The following is a 15,251-nucleotide window of genomic DNA, read 5'->3' on the forward strand; positions in this document are numbered from 1 at the left end:
GCCTTTTAAGCTGAATTGTGTCTTTTAAATGTTACAACACTTACATATTTCAGTTAAAAATGACAAAAGGTGATGTCAAACTTCAAACAAATTACATCTAAGATGCATTAAGACTTTTGTAGACGTGTTGAATTGGTGTGTTTGACTTATAAACTGCAGTCCAGCTTTGAGGAGCTTGGCAAAAAGTTGCACACAACACATGCATAGTTTATAAAGATAAAGCCCTGTACAATGACTACAAAATATGACCACAAAAGATCAACAAATATTAATACCAGACAAAATTGTATTCAATGCAAGTTTTAATACTGGTCAGCTTTTTTCTAGGCATTCTTTGAATATCCAAATAAAACCCAGATTCCATAATACACATAGGTTTGCCTTTTGCCAAATTATTTTAATACATACATTAGGGGTGTGACGAGACACTTAATCCACGAGACGAGACGAAACACGAGATTGGGTATGAGAACGAGACGAGACGATATTTTTACACTTTTAAAGAAACCCTCAATGATAAAATAAATGAATAAGCAACTGAAATCACATTATTTTTAAAAGTTTGAACTAATCAAGGACTGGCCCTAACAATTATTTTGCTAACTGATAATGAAGTAATTTGTTATTTTGGGGTAATAAAAATAGACCCAAGTGAGCAGTAGCATTTAAAATGACATTTGCAATAATAATTGGTTCAAATAAAGTACAAAAAGTCAAAACCAAGTTACATTAAACAACATTAACAAACACATTACATTTGTGGCCTATAAATAAAAAACATTATGTATGTATTATAACAAATGCCTGCAGGGGGCGATAGTGGACTCGTCTCGCGGACGCTATCTTCACTTTCACTTTCGACGCAGGGAAACGCTTATTTTTAGCCAAACAATGTTTAAATCCATATTAATATTAATATTTAATATATGTCCATTTCTTTACACTAGAAATAATACAGCCATTGTCATTTTTTGAGCAAGAACATGCAGACATTAAATCATGTAAACTCTGTGTGAGGGTTTAATCTGCTGAGACTTCACATCTGACACTGATCAACAGACAAACACACAACGGGTCTCAGACTTCACGCGAGTTCCCAAACGAACATTATTGGAAACCCAAACAAAAAGCAAATGCAGTAAAAGACAAATATAATGCATGCACTGTGTAAAAGGGTCAAACAGAAAGCTGCATCCTCCGGAGGTCGCATATGCAGGCTGCATACGTCATCAAGGTTTATTTCAGATCATTAACTGAGCATTACATTCGCACGTCGTCTGCATATTACAACAATTTGCGATTAACTAAATAATTAGTAAACTTTATAATTGTTAATATTCTCTAATAAGACAGTAATGAAGTAAATGCAGTTTAAAAATGCCACCTCCGAAGGATGCAGTCTTTTATTTGAGAAACGGCCAGCACCTCCACAAGAAATCTCGCGAGACACCTCCACAAGAAATCTCGCGAGACACATTTAATCTCGCAAGATACATTTAATCATCACACCCCTAACCTACATTATGCCCTGCAGTACAATAAGAATTTTTGCAGAATTGGGCATGCCTGAATTTAAGTCATCTACCTCCATACTTTGAAGTAAATTGATAAAAATTGTCTTCATTTACATGAAACTTTGTGCTCCCCAACGTTAATTGTTTTTAAAAAAGAAATTTGATGATGCCGTTTTGGACCCGGCCGGCGGTGGCTCTGCAGAGTTTAAGGGGTCAAAGTTTAGTGTTTTGTCCATTTTATACCCTACACCTCACATTTTGATGTCTTAAATAACCTAGGAGGGGATTTAAAGCAAATATTGTACACATTTTCTCCCCAGACATCACTTTTGATGACTACTGTAACGGTACTGTGCAAAAGTCTTAGGCCACCATGCTACCATTAGATTTGTTGTTTTTGGAATGTTATAGTGATCATATATAATTATTTCTCAGTCTCTTTATTAGAATAGATCCAGAAAATACAAGAAATGTGTATGTAGTATTAAAAACAATATAAAAGTATAAGCTGAAGTGTGAAGTATTTAGGGTAAACTCCCCTTCCACTTGAGCAATAGCAGGCAACTGCAGGATCTCTTTACCCTATATGAAATTTAATCCTAATTTCTCATTCTAATCGAATGACTTCAGGACTTCAGTCTCCTCAAAAAAGCTCAAGATGTGTTTGGTGCCAAGAGAGGTCACAGTAAATACTGACCGATGTTTATTTTGTGTACATATTTTCTGTTTGTATCTTATTGAAAAATAAATATGGATGGACATTAAAACTTTTAAAACAGCAAGTCTTGTGGTGGTGGTGGCCTAAGACTTTTGCACAGTACTGTATAATGCTGGATAAAAGCCTGTGCTTACTTTGCCCAGAAAATGTTTCCTGTAGATCTTAGCGGTGGAGTTGCATTCCAGTTTAAAGCGTGAGGTGGGCGACTGGAGCTGCTCCGGTTCAAACCCATTGCTCAGTTCGTGATTGGTCCCCTCAATCCAATAACCACCAAATTGAGGAAGCAGAATAAGAGGAAATGGACTCTTTCTGTTGAGAACCTGACAGGATGAATGAAGAGAAATAATTATGGTACTCGTGCAAGCACACAATAAATTCCACTTAGATATTGACTGCGAAAATGTTTTTATGCTGAAGCAATTTACCTCATGGACACTGGGGTAAGGGATGTAATCTTCCTCGGTCTGAAATGAAAAAAACACTTTTCACTAAAACAATTTTTTTCATTGGGTGCCACCGACCAGCTAACCCAACACTTTTATATGTAGTAATAACTGAGGACCGTCCTTAAATAATTCGGAAATAATGCGCACACCCAAGGTGGTAATATGTCGAGACATTGAGTTACACAGCGCGTGTGCATTATTTTTAAATAATTAAAAGGGCCGGAGTCAATTATACCACAGCTATCACATTAGCTAAGGCATCTGGTGGTTATCTTAAGGCATTTGACAGGTCAGGTGTGCGTTTATTGAAAAATATTGAAAAAAGTTGCCCAAAAAAGGGTTTCAAGATTCTTGAAAGTAAATTCTTATGACTTTATTTATCTTGAGGAAAAAGACAAAGCATTTTTTATAATTTAATATATTTACGAGAACTAACTCACTATGAAGAGAGTGTCTGATAATTTTTACAGACCATGTGGCTTTAGGCTAAAAAATAATGCTCAGCACCAGCTCATCTTATTTGAATGCATCTCCATTAGTGCAGAAGAAATTGGGCTAGAGATGTCTTTGAAATCTAGCTGCACCGGTTTGACTGCTAACCAGCTCTTCTATTTGAAGCTGTTTTCCTGCAGATAAAAACAGCAGCCTGTGGCTCTCAAACAATACATGTTTTGTATTTGCGCATGTGACGTGTGTACGGGGACAAAAGGGAAGTGGTGAGATGAACGTACTTTGAGGGGTGGAGGAAAAGTGCATCTCTGCTCATCCATTCTGTTGCTCTGAAAGATGAAAAGAGAATCTGTCAGCCCTATAGCAACCAATGGGTAAGAAAATTACACTTAATGTTACATCTGCAGGGCAAGAAAACAACCAGATTACAATTTTATGCCATTTATGACCGGAAAATATTAAATAATATTACAGTCCGTACATTTTAAGAGTATTGCACTTTTAGATTAAAATTATGAATGTATCTGGAATTACAAACTACAAAATAAAGGTGCTTCATGATGCTATAAAAGAACCATTTTTGGCTGAATAGCTTTATTAACCCTTGTATTATCTTCTGGGTCAATTTGACTCGTCGGAAAAACCAGTTAACCTGTGATTTTATTTTTGAAATTTTGTGACTTTTTCTCATTTATAGGCTAGCCATGAACATGCATGCAAAGTTGGGATACACTGACATCTTTTGAAGTGTACGCAAATAATTATGTAACGATTTTGAGGTTTGAGGGTTAATTCGACCCACATTTTTTTATCCAAAGCAAATATACACACCAAAAATTAAATATATGTTTTCAGTGTTTGTGCTATTTTGGTGTTTTACTATCCTGACATGGGGTAAAAATGCTTCTCCTCGCTTTTTTGAGTACTGAAAAAACATTCACACAGAAAGATGGTAAAAGTGAGCTATCATTTCTATTTACAAGGTATCTATTTCTTCCAGACTTTTGGTCACTTTTTCTCATTTAGGGCCATGAACATGAATGCAAAGTTAGGATACACTGATGTGCTTTGAAGTGAGTTTTTAACATAATTTTTTCATGATTTTAATGTTCTTCTGTCAATTTCACATATATTTTTAGGGAATTGCTATGAATCCAATTAGGGTCAATTTGGCCCGATTCGTCACAAAATCAAACATAATACAAGGATTAATCAACTTTAACATCGTTCTGTTTCAAAAATGGTACTTTGTATTATAAAAAGGTTTAAACGAAATGGTTCTTCGAAGAACCTTTTACCAAAAATGGTTCTTCTGTGGGATCACTGTGAAAAACATTTATTTTTAAGCACCTTTATTTACTTAAAATTACATTACTTAAGAATGCAAAAAATATGTAAGATTTTTAAATGATAATGATTTTACAAGTATTGTTTTGCAATTTACTAGAGTGTCCTTTTTAAAAATATGACAATAAAATGATTTCCAACAAAAGAATATTTAAAAAGATTATAAAAACAAATACTATAATTATATACATGAATAATTCTTAAAATAATTATTATTCTCTGTACCAGGAAAATGAAACAGGATACTGGAACATTCATAAAACTTTTATTTTGGCAACAAACTCCATTTTGAAAAATAGAGCTCTCCTGATGTCAATATAAAAAAACAGAACACAGTATTGGTAAAAAATGTAACGTAACATTAAACAATTAACTCACAGACTATAACGTTTTCATTCTCTAAGTTTTATGAAAATTCCAGACAGTGGGATCAAAGCAGCATTGCAAGCATGCAGGGAGAAGACATAAATATGAAATAAAAATCATAATATTATTATTTTATGTTAAGTCAATTTACATAAATATATCATTCTAAGCCTGCGAGGATCAAACATTTGTCCATTTATTTCTCACCTCGTGTTTCATTGAAAAATAAAAAAAAAACATCTGGCGACTGTGCTGCACAGACAGAGCCTTCAAACAGGGGATGAATATCAAAAACTACAGTATGTAAGTTAGTCTTATCAGATTCTGCTGATAACTGTTACTGTAGACCTGACATGCTGCAGTGCAACAGAGATGAAATGTGTGATCTATGTGATGTCACATTCCAGCAGGTATCTTTTACAGCACAGAAAAACAAGTGTCTCCTTTATAGCGGAACAACTGTGATATGCATACCAGCATGTTTGTCATTTAAAACATTTTGTACATCTAGCTAAGGTTGTGATTCACAAAAGAAACAGATGTTTGCTATGTGGATTTTAATACCCTTCAGCTGCAACCCAATAGTAAAACAGGTCCAATGTCATGGTGTTTCCTAATGCATCATGGGATATGCACTTATCATAGTTTCCCCATAGACATCTGGATGTCTGTCCTGGGTCAGAGATAACAATGGTAATATCAAATGACCACATAATGACTCATTGTAGCCCATTTTTCATTTTTTTTCCATGTATGCAAGTATCTCCATCTATTGGTTAATCACCAGAGAAAACCGCTAATTTACAGTATTGGCAACCAGGACTGTAACATATCATTGTACTCATTCTTCACAAAGATAAACCAGAAACATACAGTACAAATACAAATGCAACTATAGGCAGATAAGCAGAAGAAGAGAGGAAGGCGAAAAATATAAGAAACGTAAAAGGACACACATTACCTGCATTTTCTCAATCATTGCAAATAAATCACTCTGCAATAGATGAGAAAAGATGAGATGAAATGAGATAAGTTCAAAGGTTACCGCAAGATTCAATTTACATGATTTGAGTTGGAAAATGAGAACACAGAAGACACATAACAGTGCTAGAAACTACTACTGTACGTGTAGCTGCATTCGCTGAATATTTCTTTCCGAATTGGTCAGGAAACAAACGTTTAAAATTCCCAGACTGCATTCTCGTTTAAAAAAAAATGCATTTTAGTAAAAGATTGATTCATTTGTTAGTATACAGAAACAGCATGTGTTTATTTGTGTATCTAAGTTTAAACTTGCATAACTTCTGTAGTGTAATAGTATTGAATCTATTTTACTGGAGCTATATGTTTACTTTGGCCCAACACCTGTTAGCTTGATGGCAGCATATATAAAATTTGGGTGACGGAGAAAAAGTAACATGACTCAAACCAATGTCTTTCATAATTGGATAAATTGAGTTTGTGCCTTTTTGCTATGATGTCGTATAATAATTGATTATAAGGATTATAAGTGGGTGTCCAAGCAGAGTAATTTGTCATGTATTCGCAACCACAAAGCATTCATAACCATAAAGTCTTAAGTGTTATATTCAGCATGTGCTTTAAATATCTTTTTAGGTCCATACCGTTTCTTTTTCATTTTGATTGATGCCCACAACTACAGTAATAGTTTTTATCTACTGATAAGAACTGATGGCCCAATATATTCTAGCAAACAGCTACATGGAGAATCTCCAGCAGAACAGACTTGCAGGATGCAAGGACTTGGGACGGACCCAAAAATAACGTGAGAGAGATAGAGACACGGGAAACAATTATCTACAATGTGTGGAGATTAAAGAGCGGATGAATTTCTCACAGTCTTGACTCTTGAACAAATAGTCTGTGTACCGTACAACATTGTCTGAGTACATTGTTTGAGTTCCCCACCATTGGCAAACAAACGTTATTGCTGCCTTAAAAACAAACTTCTGACGTGAGGTCACATGGACTGAGAGTATTTAAGTTCAAATGAACTATGAGACAAAAGTCATTGAATAAATCTATTAAACTCTTTATCTCTTCATTGTTAATAGTAACCAACACTCTTCCTTAAACAAACACTACTCAGATCTCTATTACTACTGGAATACAATGTGTTGTACATATAACGAAATATAATAAAATCATATACGTTACAAAAGCTTTACTTTAACAATAAACAATATATACATTCTATTGTATGTATGTATAGTATAGTATGGATGTAATGGTACCGAGAAGGGTATTATATTGCAGGTTAATCTATACTAACAAGATAAGAAAGTGACACTTTGGTGTAAGCACCCATACATGTATTCGATTAGTATATAATACCATGGACTCCATGGCATGGAGTCCAAAAGTCGCAGATGATGAAATGTTTCTATGGTGCATTTCTATATAAATTTAATTATCAGCATAATAAGTTTAGTAAATAAAATGTTATTCTAGCATGATTTGAAAATGTTTGTAATGTTTGCTTCAATGCAAAATATATAAAGTTTAAAGGGATGGTTGACCTAAAAATAAAAAAATGTTCACTCAGGAAGATATTTTGAGGAATGTTTGTAACCAAACCGATCACGAACCCCATTCACTTCCATAGTAGGTAAAAAGAATACTATGGAAGTGAATGCTCATGCATGTTTTGGTTACAAACATTCCTCCAAATATCTTCCTTTGTGTTCATCAGAATAATGAAATGTATACAGGTTTGTAACAACATGAGAGTGAGTTAATGATGAGAGAATTGTCATTTTTGGGTGAACTTTCCCTTTAAATTGTCAAAGTTGCAAAGTGCTTATTTTGGACACTATTGGATCCCACCACATATTCTGAGATTACGAACAAATCGACTTTCACACTTAACATTTTTTATTTCACAAATTAAAAGTTGCTATAGCTATACAGTATGTTATATGCTGTAGTAAAATACTATGCCTTAGAATGAGGCATACAAACTTATTCTGTATGTTTACCCGAGTTTTTCAATGCATGCTAAACACCAGTGCAAACACAGATCCAACAGTGTCCTTTTTCAAGTCAATATACGAAACACTTACTTTGCCAGGTCTTTTCCAGTGAGAGACTGAGACCTGCGGTGGACTGAGGTGTACATACCGACTTTTAGCCATGTTTAAAAGTTAAATCCAAAATCTCCGCTAAAAACGTTGTTCCTCAAAAGTCAAAAAGCACAAAATGGTCTCAAAGCTGCAGATTTGTGCAGAGACCAGCGTTTGTTTTCCGCTTCAGTCCTTAAAAATGAGAGCAAACATTGTGCTGCAGAAGGTTCCATGTCAAAAAAGTTTGAAAACTCCAGCTGGGCAGCGCTGCTCATGTATATCATACAGCCGTGTGTACACTAAGAGGTGTGTACAGTGCATGCCTGTAACCTGAGGTCTGAATGAGTGTGCACTGTAAGCATTAAGATCCATCAAGTTTCCGAGAATTAAGTATTTTCCTCTCTGAAGCAACAATATGAGATGTGCAGGGGAGGATGCATTCCTACAGAATTAACTCTTCTTCTTTTAGTTTTTATTTCTTTGCCCTTTTGTTTCCTTTTTCATTGGCAGATGTCCAGGATAAAACTGAGCCTATATCTGCTTTCTTTCAGCCGGACAAGCCTGTGCAGAGTTTATGTTTCTGATATACACGCATACACACAGACGGCACTTTTACCATGGTAAAACTGTTAGTATCAGGGTTCAAAATGAACACTACCCAAGAACAAAAATGAATTTTGAACCCTGCATATGAGCATAAATCTGAGTTGGAGAAAGAGATGTAAGTTCTAGGTGATAAGCATTCAGAGATTCACTCTTGGGTCAAATATAAGGTATTTTTAATTAAGGTGTCTGTCACCTACAACTGAAATCAATGCCAGGTCGCTGGACATGTAAGGTGGATGGTGTTTAATAGGATGTGATGGAGAGAGAGAGAGAGAGAGACAGGAGAGCTGATTTGTGATGCAAGACTGACTGCTGATTATGTCCGCTTAATGGCTCTGTCATCAGATTAACTGACATCATTATTAGAGCAATACGGCTGGATTAAACCAGGCGTATCGGCTGTAACTGCCGTTTAACTTTATGACTCTTCCTGGATATTTGAGCAGGATCTATCCAACCTGGGCAAAGATTATTAATTATTTGCTTGTGAAAAACACATTTACAGCAGATCCAGGAACCAGGCTGTTCATATTTTGATTGATTGATATTCGATGCTGTTATAAAATACTGCAATTCATCTTGACAAGTGCAATTTAATACTAAACAAAAAATTCAATACAAATATTCCAATAACAACATACATCAGATTTTATTTACAAATTATTAACCAAAATAAATTTCTTGTTTGAACACATACTGGTTTAAAGGAAACGCTTTTCTTCTGGAAGGTTTGCATTTCTTACAAATTAGGTAATAAAATATCTCAAATCAATATTTTGTGTCCATATATTTACTCATGTGGCAGGTAGCTGTATATTAAGCAGGGTAATATACATTCACTGTCCGCAGTGCCCAGCTATGACTCAGGAAGTTGCTCAAATCCCTGTCGCGCCATAGAGCGCCACTCACATAGTTTAACATTAAATTACATCATATTTGTCCCAAATCATTAACAATTTACATTGGCTTCTAACGTATATACTGTAACGTATGTTTAGCATTTTAAAGTAGATGCTATTTGACTAAGCTTGCGCTATTTATTGTGCACTTCTGGCGTACGATACCTCCGAGTTGTTCTAGACGCGACTCGATGCACGGTGCTGAGCTGCATGTCCGGTGTGTGACCCTCTTTACGGCGGAGTCTCTAACGTCATCATCTGGCGGCCATCTTACCTCAGACAGCTCGCTCACTCGTAACATTGTTTTAATGGTGCATGTACTTTTAAATGACCATAACTTGCTCAATATTCTACCGATTTTCAAATGGTTTGGTTTCTTACAAACATTATCAACATGGCTATAATTTTTGAAAATCGGAAGAAAATTGAGCAAGTTATGGTCATTTAAAAGTACATGCACCATTAAAACAATGCTATGAGTGAGCGAGCTGTCTGATGTAAGATGGTCGCCAGGTGCGGACGTTGACCTCCATTGGCCAGCAGCACGTACAGGTAGCCTTTATTATTTATCTATGGTTTCAACAACCAGCTTCAGTATTTGGCAACGGCAAGCAGCCTAATATTGGCTTCAAAAATTGTCTTTAGAAACCTATGGGTGACGTCACTGAAACTACGTTCATCTTTTTTTTACAGTCTATGGTTTTTCCTCACAGAAGGTCGGTATTTTTATAAATGAGCAAATCAAATTTTTCAAATCAATATTTAATGTTTCTTACCTTACTTATGAGGTAAATAACAGTGTAATTAGCTGGATAAGGTACAGTACTACACTGTAAACCCGGATAAGTTCTACTAACTCAAAAATTTTGAGGCAACTGATTGCCTCTATTTTTGTAAGTTTGCTTACTTAAATATTATGAGTAAGCTTATAGCTAGTTATTTTGAGTAACTGTAAATTATAAATAAATATCCTTTAACTCAAAATACATATGTAGTGTTTTGTTCATCCTTGCTTTACTTCAAGTCAAAAGTTTTGAGTACCGACAACTTCAATTATTCATATATAAAAATTAATTTATGTAACTTAAACTCTAGTAGTAATGCTACTTAAATATTTTGTGGCAACTGATTGCTTTGTTTTTTTGTAGTTTCCTTTACTCAAATATCTACATTTTACAACTTAACAGAACACTGTAAAACCTGACAAGTTCAGAGTACTCAAAATATTCAAGTAAACTAACTACCATTTAATTTTGTTCACAAATCATGTGACTCATGAAAATTTGATACCAGTGAAAGTGTGTTGAGACTGAGCTCAGTGTTGACTTTCACATAGGTATTGTTTATATGATAAAGCAACACATTATTGACCTAAAGCCTTAGCACATGCACTACACTTCTGAACAATGGTAAGCACAAAACTAAAAAATAGCAAACTTTTCTAAATCACCAACATAAATAAATGTTTAACACTACTGAGCCTTTTTGTTTACTAAAAAACACATAAAATATCACTTAATTTCAAAAAATGCTCTTGTTTTGCGGGTTTATGCAAAGCATGCTGGGAACTGAACCTTCTCAACCAATGGTGTTGATTTAACTTTAAAATGAAGTAAATTTGCAGTGACAGACTCTTTCTTAGCTTACCTGGCAAATTGAACTCATCACAACCAGCAACATTTTGTAATTATTTGCATTCAAGAGCAAATTCATCCGTTTAAAACACGTCTGAGTGCCCTTTCAATGATGACGTCACTTTTTGGTAAAAACCGCCACTAGAGGGCTTTTGACTTAAAATATTTAATTATGGTTGAATCTACTTTTCAAGTTCCCTAAACTCTTTACCTTTGGTGTAGTTGTAAAAACTCAAAAAACTATTTCCTGCTAACTTAAATCTATGATAGATGTTGAATGAACTCAAAAATAATAGTTAGCTAAACTTTTTGGCACATTTTGAGTACCAGGTACTTTTTATTATAAGTTAGTTCTACTGTTTGGTTTTACAGTGTAGCAGCTGGTTGTTATTGCGAAATAAGCCCCTTTAGTGTGATATAACATAACACCAGACGCGAACACTGTTTGGGCTTATTTCTGTGATAACAACCCGCTGCCTCTACATTATCCTTTACGTATCTATTGATTTAGCTAAAATGTAACCATAAATAAAACTGGGCTCTGACTGAAACTGCTATAAACTTAAATAAGCACATTTTTATTGAGTGTTACCGCTAAAAAAAGAATTTAAAAATGTTTCAGGAAACATTTTTATCTATTATTTATGCCAACCTGGCAGAACATGCAGTGTGTTGTAACACAGCTCAAAGCCATTGGAAATGTAATGCCCCCCTGGGCAAAACCAAAATAAGCTAACTAACTTATTTAGCTGGACTAAAAATGAAACTCTCCCTAAATTTTCTAAGAAATGATAAAGCACTCATACAGTTATCTCTGTTTTAGCCTTATCCATTTTCACTTATAGGAACAGAAGTCTTGCACCATTTCCACAAAGACAGCACCTACTTTAACATGTGTGATACACTACAATGAACAAAAAATGTTAGATAAGTATATTAAAATAATCTGGTGTCTTCAGTCTATAAACAGCTTTTAAAAAAGGGAGGAGAGAGAGAAAGTGTGAATACTGGGGTGAAGGACATGGCTGTTAGAATCATAATCTCTACTGTGAAATCAGGCCAATCCCCAGTTAATGATCTTCTTCATGTGATTCTCCAGTCTCTCTCTCCCTCTCTCTCTCTCTCTCTCTCTCTCTCATGACCATTCTCAGTGAAAATTAAATCAAATCTAACTTTAAAAAGACCCTGCTATCAGACCAGAAGTCAGTACATCAAAGTTTTTCTCTCTTAATAGTCTCTTCTCTACAGTGAGACCTACAGTACAGTACTGCATCTTAAAATCATTTAAACCTGTGACTGCCAAACAAAGAGTATAGTATACATAACACAAAAAAGCAGGTTCCAGAAGGTGCACTCTTAAAAAAGGTTCCAAAAAAGTACTTGGGTTGTAATGCTATATGGTTCCACAAAAAAGTTCACATGCAAAACCTTTCAGTTGCACGAAAGGTTAATTGTACTTAGTACTTTTATTTTTAAGAGTTTACATGGAACGTCTTAAAATTGAGATTTGTTCTTTGTTAAACACATAAAACAAAAATTAACAATATAAAAAATGACAGGCCTGTCCATAGATTAGGACACTAACAAAGAATCTCATTATTTCTGCAGATAAGCTCTGACAACACACTTAATTTCAGATCTGTACAAGCCTGCAAGTATTATTTTGAGGGATGTAATGGTAATGTATTAAGACAGGCAGACCCATATGTTTCTGGTTTTACAGCTGATCTAACACAAGCTAAAGCTGCAGGCAAGAGTTGATACTCTTTGTAACTTTGGCAATTTCTGTGTTTTTGAAACAAATTCAAAATAGAAAGGTGAGACATTGCCATTAGCGTTCCAACAGCAGATGCTTACAAACAAAGCAGACTAAAATCCATTCTGACTTGCATGACTCTCTGAATGCAAATGACATTGATGTGCTCAATTTACTAGGAAACTGTTCTGACTATATGGTTTCTTGTGCTAAATACATTAGTTATTAAAGTTAGTTTGTCAAAACAATTAAACTCATTAAAGAATAATAATCAGGTATGGGACAACATGATGTTGAGTACATGATGAATAATTTTAGTTCTCGGTTAACTGTCCCTTTAAGTAGACTTATATGAAATACAGTATAAGAAATCGATTAAAGCTCCTAAGCTATAAAAGGTCAACATCTGATCAATAAACTTTATCTTTATGATGAAATTAACATCAACTAAGATGAATAAAAGTATTGTTCATTGATAATTCATGTTAGTTATATGCATTAACTAATTGCGGTTACACTTCAGTATGGGGAACACATATAGATTATCACCTATGACTTTTCAAATCATAGCTAAAGCGTATAAAAAACAACTCTTAGCTAACGTTACTGTGTAAAATGTGTACTATATACTGTATAATGTATGCAATCTTAACTACAGATCGGCTGACAAACCTCCATTCAAATAGCTGTAAACCACGATCCCCGTCTTCCCTCGTCTTTAGGAAACCAAAACATTTGTTATTTTCAATGAGGCATTTGTTACAGAGTTAAGTTAGATTATTAAACAAACAGAGACCAGAAATAAAGTTCCGCTCAGATGCGTAATCGCGTAACCAAACATGCGTCCAATGAAACCGTTTATAGTGGTTAGCTTTAGGTATGAGATTGGATTAAGGGATGTACAATATCATTATGCTGAATAAGGAATTAATATGTACTTTATAAGTAAGGAGTAATTGACTCCTGGCCATTGAATTGTAAAAAAAGAATGCATTATTAATTAATTTTTTTAAAATAATTTAGTGTCAATTATTCCTCTTAAACCACGGTTACCACAAACATTGCTCTGGTGCCTATTTTTTAAGACATTTAAAAGGTTAGGTGTCCGGATTACAGAAAAAATAATCAACACCCATGGAACATTTCTCAACCAATCGGAATAAAGCATTCAACTTACAGACCCGTGGTGTAATTTCAAATAATTCAAAGGACCGGAGTCAATTATTCCGCTTTTACCACTATTACCACAGGAATTACTAAGACATTGCTCTGGTGGTTAAGACATTTGACAGGTCAGTTGTGTGGTTATCGAAAAATTATCAACACCCGTGGAACATTTCTCAACCAATCAGAATTAACAGCCCTGGGGTTTAGGTACCAATAAACAGGCAATAAGCAAGCTAATAAGCAACTAGTTTGAAGTCCCAATACTAAAGTGTAACCCTAATTGTTAACAAATACAGCCTTATTGTAAAAAAATTTCAGTCACTGTGAAAGCTCTAGCTGTACAAATAATTTTAACCAATACAGGTATCTTGCTCAAGTTTAAGAAAAATAAAGCACAGTATGCCTTACCACAAAAGGCGTTGAAGGCATTTGAAAAGCTCAGATGCAAAGCCTCTAAGTGCGTCTGACATGTTTTCTTGTAAATTAGCATTTGGCCGACTCTCAATGGATTCTGCCAACAAACCTGTATTTCTGAATGACCCGAGTATGAGATTGAGCAGATTTGAAGCAAAAGTATATGATGAACATACAATACTTGCCAAGAGCATTTGGTCAATATCATTATCTCATTTTTGACAGAGGTGGCATTTAGTGTCATTTCATTTTCTCTACACAATCATTCCACATGAGAAGACCTTCCATCATGCTGTAGATAAGCTATGCTGTAGAACCGTTGGTCTTGTTAAAGCTCTCTGACATCACCCAAACTTTATCCTCTTAATCTGCAGGCTCAGCTCATTGAGTTCAAAAGCCCTGAAATCTCCCAGACACACGCTCAGATCATTCCATCTCGTTCTTACACACAATACACATGGGATCTTATTCTTTAGCTCTTTCCTTTGACCCTCAAATCATTGTCTGACACAATTGCCAACATCGACAAACATTTCCAACAAAATGCGATGAAACGAATGACATCTTTCTCACTGGGGATTTTAAAGAGTGCTTGTTTATCCCTGTCAGCACACTGTTTTAGTGCTAGATAATTAGTGGATCAGTAGCCCAGCATGTATAAAATATAAATGTGTGAAAAACTAAGGTTATTCTTTTCCATAGAAGCCAAGATCAAACATGCTGTTGAAATCAAAGAAATAGAAGTTTGACTGCACGCAGCACAAGCAACAAAGCTTCAGCACCTTAAGATACATTTCAGGAGCTTATTTCATGCTCTCTGTCTGTGTAATGAAAGATGTTACGTGAGCCGG

The 15,251-nt window shown here is 34.9% G+C and overlaps 1 protein-coding gene across 13 annotated transcripts in view; it reads right to left on the reverse strand.

The window, feature by feature from the left end:
• The window catches only part of rap1gapa (RAP1 GTPase activating protein a), a 106,614-nt gene that overhangs the window by 27,838 nt on the left and 63,525 nt on the right, over positions 1-15,251 (reverse strand). For 9 of the 13 annotated variants that reach the window (XM_065285877.2, XM_065285870.2, XM_065285868.2 and 6 more), the window contains 4 exons: positions 5,803-5,835; positions 3,410-3,457; positions 2,658-2,696; positions 2,367-2,552 (listed from right to left, as the gene is read on the reverse strand). In XM_065285877.2, coding sequence (XP_065141949.1) covers positions 2,367-2,552; positions 2,658-2,696; positions 3,410-3,457; positions 5,803-5,820 — 291 coding nt within the window. In that variant the 5' untranslated portion in view covers positions 5,821-5,835. Of the gene's footprint in view, positions 1-2,366; positions 2,553-2,657; positions 2,697-3,409; positions 3,458-5,802; positions 5,836-7,924; positions 8,157-15,251 lie in introns of those variants that run through there. The other 4 variants (XM_065285869.2, XM_065285878.2, XM_065285879.2 and 1 more) reach the window with 2 other exon arrangements.

This window comes from Paramisgurnus dabryanus, chromosome 21 (genome assembly GCF_030506205.2).
Source record: "Paramisgurnus dabryanus chromosome 21, PD_genome_1.1, whole genome shotgun sequence".
Taxonomy (NCBI): domain Eukaryota; kingdom Metazoa; phylum Chordata; class Actinopteri; order Cypriniformes; family Cobitidae; genus Paramisgurnus; species Paramisgurnus dabryanus.